Below are 6,429 nucleotides of genomic sequence, written 5' to 3'. Positions count from 1 at the left end.
ATACAGCCATGGTTTCTCAGCTCATCTGGGGCCTGGCCCTATGGCACAATGTGACTGTCAGAAGATGGGAGACTTTTCTGGGAACTTGAACCACTCCTGTTTATACTTTTAGAAAAGGGAGAAGCTGAAGGCCATGCCACCTCTCTACTCCCCCAACACCTGGCCAGGGCCCCTCTCCAGATTGGCTGAGAGCCACCTTTGTGACATCATGTGACAAATAAAGCAGATGATGAGTTAAGCCACTGGTTGCCCTGATACCGAGACTCTAGAATTTTGTGGACAGTATTTATTGGGCACGCCTACTCTGACTGAAGGCATTTTGGACTTGCTAGGACAGTGATAAGGGCCTTGGGTACAAAATGCTCCTGATTCTGGTGTAGCTCCATGGCGAGTCAGAACACTGAACAGGAATATGAAGCCAAGCTGGCCCCATCTGTTGGTGGAGAGCCAACAAGCGGGGGGCCATCTAGTTCTTCACCTGATCCAAATCCAGATTCCAGCGAGGTTTTGGACAGGCACGAGGACCAAGCCATGAGCCAAGATCCAGGCTCCCAAGATAACTCACCACCAGAAGACCGAAACCAACGCGTGGCCAACGTGGAAGACAACCACAACCTTTTTAGGCTCTCCTTCCCAAGAAAGCTTTGGATGATTGTGGAGGAAGACACATCCAAGTCTGTGAGCTGGAACGATGATGGAGACGCCGTGATCATCGAGAAGGATCTCTTCCAGAGGGAGGTTCTTCAACGGAGAGGTGCAGAGAAGATCTTCAAAACAGACAGCTTGAAGAGTTTCATTCGCCAGCTGAACCTCTATGGATTCCGCAAAACACGCCCAAGCAACTCTCCAGGAAACGAGAAAATGATGGTAAAGTAGAAAGCATTTCTGTAATCCCTTTTCTCTCTTTCTCAAACATATCTTCATAGGACACCAATATAAATAATATACTGTAAGAGCTTAAGTGTCAAAGATAGCATTTTAAAACGTGAAATATTGTTTATAGAAAGACGAAAAGTATAGAACTTAAAAAGTATGGATTTTGATACTAAACTACAACCCCCTTAGAGATAATGTAAGCATCATATTATGCAGACCTGCGTATTACCTCTACAGGGTTGCAGTTTAATATCAAAATCCATGCTATTTATATATTACTGCCTTGACCTATGAATTGTTTATCTTTAGTCAGGTCATGCTGTAGAACATAACCACACTTGCTGCCACTTAAAGCATTCTTTTCTCCATTGCAAAACAAAATCATAATTTTGAGAGGTGGGAAAGGAATAATTTATCCCAGAACAACTAACATGTTTCATTTTGTTTCAGATCTACCGCCACTCCAGTTTTCAGAGAGACAAGCCCAGGCTCCTGGAGAATATCCAGAGAAATGATAACCTCAGAAACACCGCTCAGCAAGCGACCCGTGTCCCAACTCCAAAGAGAAAGGAGCTGGTACCTACAAGACGCTCCCTACGTATCTATCACATCAATGCCAGGAAAGAAGGAATCAAAATGTGTCAGCGGGGAGCCCCCAGCGTTCAGGGATCCAGTGGCACCCAGTCCTTCAGGCGCTCTGGCATGTGGTTCAAGAAGAGGGCCACTTGGCATCCCCTGGGAAATGGGCCCCCTCAGGAACCAAATGGCCCAAGTGGGGAGGGCACCTCTGGGAATGTCACATTTGCATCTTCGGCTACTACCTGGATGGAAGGCACAGGGCAAGTGCCTAGTAGTCTGGTTTACTCAGATCATGGTAGTGTAATGTCTTTGTACAATATCTGTTACTACGTTCTGTTGGCCTCCCTCTCAGTCATGTCTCCAAATGAGCCCTCTAACAACGAGGAGGAGCAGGAAGGCTCCTCAGATTACAAGTGTAGACTCTGTGAACAGTTCAGAAACAATGCAAGTCCGTGAACTCACAGGCCACTAATGGCTCATAAAAGTTGCCATTTTCTAATGAGAAACACATTTTTGGTCTTAATAAAGAAAAACAAAATTCCATGAAAATAAATAATAAACAGTTTAAATGAGAACTGTTGTCTGTGTTCTTTTTAACCTTCTGTATTATACACATCTCATTGGCAGAAGCCAGGGGAGGCTGGAAATCCTGTCCAAGACAGGCTTTGGTCCCCATTGTCCTCGTTTATTTGGAGAAGCAGCATTTTTACACACTCAGCAAAAGATGTTGCTAGGAAGGGTCGAGGCCAAGCCCAGGAAGACCTGGTCCCCTGAGATTGGCCTGCTGGTCAGGAGAAAGAATAGACTCCTGATTCCAGCAATATCTTTCTGTATCTTCAAACAGGAGATTGTTTCCTCATGGGTCCCTCCCAATGTTGCCAGGAAGTGTCTGATCAGCAGCTCAGCATCCCTAGCCTAGCATCCAGGGGCCTCCAAAGAGGCCCACTTGAAAGTCAGGCCGCCCTATCTGCCATGGGATGTATGACCACCATAACATCCTGGCTCAGAAGAGAAGGGCCACTGCAGTCAATGCCTGGGGGGAAATGCCCATCATCCTCATGGATAACAACTAGAAACTTTGCTAAATCACCAAAAAAAAAAAATTACTACAAAATAAAACAACACTACTGATCACATTTCCAAGTTAACCTCACTCTACTAGAGCTGTATTTTGGATGCATTGCTAGGATAGGAAGTAGCTGTGTGATGCAGGTAACACACATGCTTCAGAAACTGACAGACACTTTCACAACAGAGTGAGAATAACCTGAAAGGACAGACAGCTGCTCTAAGTCTGACGTCCTCTTCATCCTGGATGAGTCGGTTGATTAATGGCTAGTCACTACCAGGCAAACATTCAGTGCCAGGTCCCAGACTTTCTGTAATGTCGCCTGGATGCTAGTTACACATTTGATGAGTTTTGACCAGAACAAATCAGGGGAAAACATAGAATGAAGCCTCAAACACTAACCAGTCATCTACAACACATTTATTTGTATAATCCAGAAACTAGCAGAGCCAAAATTAGCAGCAATGCTGAGACATTTACTGGGAGCTTTTCCTTCTACCCTAAGGTCAAAGTACTTGAGACATTGCCTGTGTGCCTAAAGAGGCATCACACAAGGAAAGCCCCACCCCCTACTTCCTTCATCTGAGCAAAGAAACCTGTTTACATGCACAGTGCTTAGTGGGTGGGACTCTACAAAGCAGTGGAAATTCAGATTTAACCTAATGTATACAGGTCTGCATCATGCTGGCGAATTGAAGGTGTCATGATTTAGCTGGTTTCTCTGGAACATTCCTTTCAGGAGCCCACACTTGTCACACTTCATGCCCCAAAGGGATCAGGTGCTCTGGGATGTCTACCTGGAATACATCCTTGCTTCCTTTCCTAGGTATGGGCTCCAGTAACCACCTGGGGTTTGAAATCACAGTCAGGTACTTCTGCTTCAGGTTGGTCAGTACAGCTTGATTTTCTAGTTCCACAGCCTCATCAGGAGTTAAGTCTTCGGGGCATCGCAAAGTTTCCCCAATGTCAACGAGTCCTGTACACAAAGGGAGATACACATGAATGCCTTTCACTTCCATAGCCCAAGGCCTGCCCATGTGACAACACGGTTACTCAAAGTCACAATCAATAGAGAGTAAGATGGCATCAGCAGAATGACAAGAAGGGAGTCAAGTCCTTCTTCCATAGCTTTGATAACGAGCCAAACCCGATACAGGAAATGCTGGGAGAGGCAGGGGGAGGGCCTGGGAAGCTACAGGTGATGCCTGAGCAGGTCACCAGGGAACAGGTGCTGATGTCCGGCCTCAGTCACCCAGAGGTTAGGGGACTTGCCCAGGGTGCTGTGAGTGGTGGGGCTGGGGCAGGCTCATGAAGCCAGGCAGGCAGCCCAACTCTAGAGGCCACCTGACCCATTCGGCGGGCTGGGCTGCTTTTCATGGTCTCTGCCACACATGTGCACTCACACATGTATGCACACAAACACATACACAGCCAAACACCACAAACACCATATGCACATGGACCTGACCAGGCTTCTCACTGAGATCAGAAACAGGAACTGAGGCCCAGAGCGGAGAAATGATTTACCAGAGCTCGCGGAAGCTAGGCATGCCAACCCCCAGCCCAAGGCCCTTGCCGTCCCTTTGAAGGTGTGTTGCCAAAAGGAACTGTATTATACACGCCAATCAGTTCAGACGACAAGAGAAGCCCCCAAACTCCCAAGCAAGATCTTGGGTGGCAGCCCTAGGCGTTGTCTGCGCATTTGGTACATTGTCACTTACCCGCTATCACTCCTCGACCAAACTTTTCCCCTTCCCTGAGCAAGGCCTGAATCTGAGCAGGAGTCATCCCGAACCTCTCCACCAGCAGCTCCCGCCAGGCATCGCCTTCCCAGTCCCTGTGAGCAATGTGGATGGCGATGGTACAGTTCCGCTGGCTGCTCAGCAGGGGACGCCAGCGCGTCTCCACAGTCTTGACTCCATTTAAGACAAAGCCAGCATAAGGCTGCCGGAAGGAGAGGCAGCCAAACTTCATCTTCGCAAGCACCCCGGGCCTCCTATGGCCTGCGGAAGCACAGAAGCGCGTCACACGCCAGCCCTCCAAGCTCACCTGCAGTGGCCTGACCTTCCCCCCATGTCTCTCAGGTGGCCTAAATCGCACTGACCTTGATGGTCTGCTGCTTCCGTCTGTCACTGATGTCCAGCGCCACAGCAGGCTCAAGGGAACGCGCTGGGATTCCGCTGACTCAGGCCCATCCCATGGAATCTTTGCGGCGGTCCAGAGTAGGGCGGGGACAGCTAGAGGAAGGCACAGGCAGGATGGCATGTGGTCAGTGCTATGACAGAGGTCACTGAGCCCTAGGGCAACAGAGAGGATAGAGGGCCCCCTTGGCCTAGCCAGAGTGGAGAATCGGGGCTGGTGTCAGCCCTCTTCCAGCACAGAGGGACAGTCCCAGGCTCTGCTTCTCTTCCTTTTCCCCTGCTGTGCCCTGCCAATACTCTTAGTGCCCTGGCCCTGCCGCCACCAAGGCACTGACCTTCCCGGCTCCTACTCCAGGGCTGCTGAGCCCACATCATTGATATCCAATCTCAGCTCTGCTCTCAGGATGCACCGTGACCTCAGATGGCCCCCAGACATCTCCTCTCCACCCCTCTGGGTGCCACCTTCCTCAAGCCCCTCTCCCCACCACTGCTCTCCACCGTCAGCAGACGCCCCCGTCCCGATCTGAGCTGAGAAAACAAGAATGATAATCAGAACAACTGGCAACACCACACACGCCTCCCACGTGCCAGCCTCTGGGATGGCATGATCCTTGGATCATCAAATTGAATCTTCAAGTAACCCAGCAGGGTCAGTGGTACTGTGAGACCCACTCTACGGCTGAGGAGAATGAGGCACCAGCCCACAGTCACACGGGCTCTGACTTCCCACAACTCTTGCCCAGCTTCCTGTGTGTGTGGCTTGGGAGAGGGTCCCCTCCTCCTGCATGGAGGACAGCCCTGTGCCTCGGAAGGAGCCCTGGGCTTGAAGCCAGAGCCTCAGCCCAGTCACAGACTCTTGAGATGCCTCAGTTTCCACATGGCTGTGAGGATGGAAGACAAGGCACCAAGAGCACCCAGCTCAGTACTTGGCACCTAACAGACACAGTCAGAAATAGTGGCTGCCCTCACCCCTCAGGCCTGTGGCCCCGGCCCCGGCCCTGAACTCCACCCTTGAGCTGCCCCCACTCCACTCTGATTAGTATCTCTCTGTCCTTCCTTTCAGCACATAAACTCGACCTCTAGTACGTTCTATGATTTTAAAAAAGTATACCAACCCTCATGAGACAAAGCCCTGATAGGGCCAAAGCTGCCTGGTATTCACTCCTTTCCCAATCCGCAGAGCAGCCTTCTGAGCTCCAGATCTCCTGCTCTTCTCCTGCCTCTGGGGTGAGCTGCCCCAGCCGAGCCGGTTGCCTGCTGTGCTCTGGACCCTGCTCCTCTGGCTCACTCCGAGCCCTGGGTGCCACCAGCCACCATCTATGCTCGCTCAGCATCCCTACTCTGAGCACACGCACGCCTCCTGCTCTGCCTCCCTTCTCTTCAACCCTGAACAGCTGAGACCTCAGAAGAGCTGTCTGCATGCGCAGTCTCTGCTTCCTCTCTGAACCTTCTGCCCCCACCCCCACCTTTCTCCCTTTATTCCCCACCCCTCCACCACCCACTCCACTGACTGACCTATCCCCACAAGCACCCATGGCCGGCCTCATGCCAGTCCTGTCTTCATCTTAGTCCATACTCAGCAGCCCCGGCATGGCTGGGCACACTCCTTGCCTCCTTCTGGGACCCCCACGTTGCTCACCGTCCTGCTCTGAATCCCGTGGTGCAGGCCACCCCTCTTCAGACTCAGCCTTAGGTGGACAGGCCCGTACATACTCAGGACCCCAACCATCACCACCAAGTCCACCTCCCTTCCACCTCTGTGAG

At 51.0% G+C, this 6,429-nt stretch overlaps 2 protein-coding genes across 2 annotated transcripts; one reads left to right on the top strand and one right to left on the bottom strand.

Moving 5' to 3' along the window:
- Positions 1-281: 281 nt before the first annotated feature.
- HSFX4 (heat shock transcription factor family, X-linked member 4) lies at positions 282-2,030 on the top strand. The gene is made up of 2 exons (XM_032757799.2): positions 282-867; positions 1,327-2,030. Exons 1-2 carry the CDS (start codon positions 385-387, stop codon positions 1,909-1,911), a joined length of 1,068 nt encoding a protein of 355 aa, XP_032613690.1. The 5' UTR covers positions 282-384; the 3' UTR covers positions 1,912-2,030.
- A 92-nt stretch (positions 2,031-2,122) lies between these two features.
- EOLA2 (endothelium and lymphocyte associated ASCH domain 2) lies at positions 2,123-5,643 on the bottom strand. The gene is made up of 3 exons (XM_032757798.2): positions 4,629-5,643; positions 4,246-4,527; positions 2,123-3,500 (listed from the first exon to the last, which is right to left on the bottom strand). The coding sequence occupies exons 2-3, from the start codon at positions 4,496-4,498 to the stop codon at positions 3,277-3,279; spliced, it is 477 nt and encodes a 158-aa protein (XP_032613689.1). The 5' UTR covers positions 4,499-4,527; positions 4,629-5,643; the 3' UTR covers positions 2,123-3,276.
- Between the last annotated feature and the right edge of the window lie 786 nt (positions 5,644-6,429).

This window comes from Hylobates moloch, unplaced genomic scaffold (assembly GCF_009828535.3).
Source record: "Hylobates moloch isolate HMO894 unplaced genomic scaffold, HMol_V3 SCAFFOLD_7, whole genome shotgun sequence".
In the NCBI taxonomy this organism is placed as follows: domain Eukaryota; kingdom Metazoa; phylum Chordata; class Mammalia; order Primates; family Hylobatidae; genus Hylobates; species Hylobates moloch.
Note: the sequence above shows the minus strand (reverse complement) of the source record. Positions and strands in the feature narration are given on the sequence as shown.

Excerpts from the sequence above, each read along its gene's own strand:
- EOLA2 (XM_032757798.2), bottom strand. The coding sequence starts at position 4,498 with ATGAAGTTTGGCTGCCTCTCCTTCCGGCAGCCTTATGCTGGCTTTGTC. Across the intron at positions 3,501-4,245 it reads TGGTCGAGGAGTGATAGCGG|GACTCGTTGACATTGGGGAA; the intron begins GTAAGTGACAAT and ends CTTTGTGTACAG.
- HSFX4 (XM_032757799.2), top strand. The coding sequence starts at position 385 with ATGGCGAGTCAGAACACTGAACAGGAATATGAAGCCAAGCTGGCCCCA. Across the intron at positions 868-1,326 it reads CAGGAAACGAGAAAATGATG|ATCTACCGCCACTCCAGTTT; the intron begins GTAAAGTAGAAA and ends ATTTTGTTTCAG.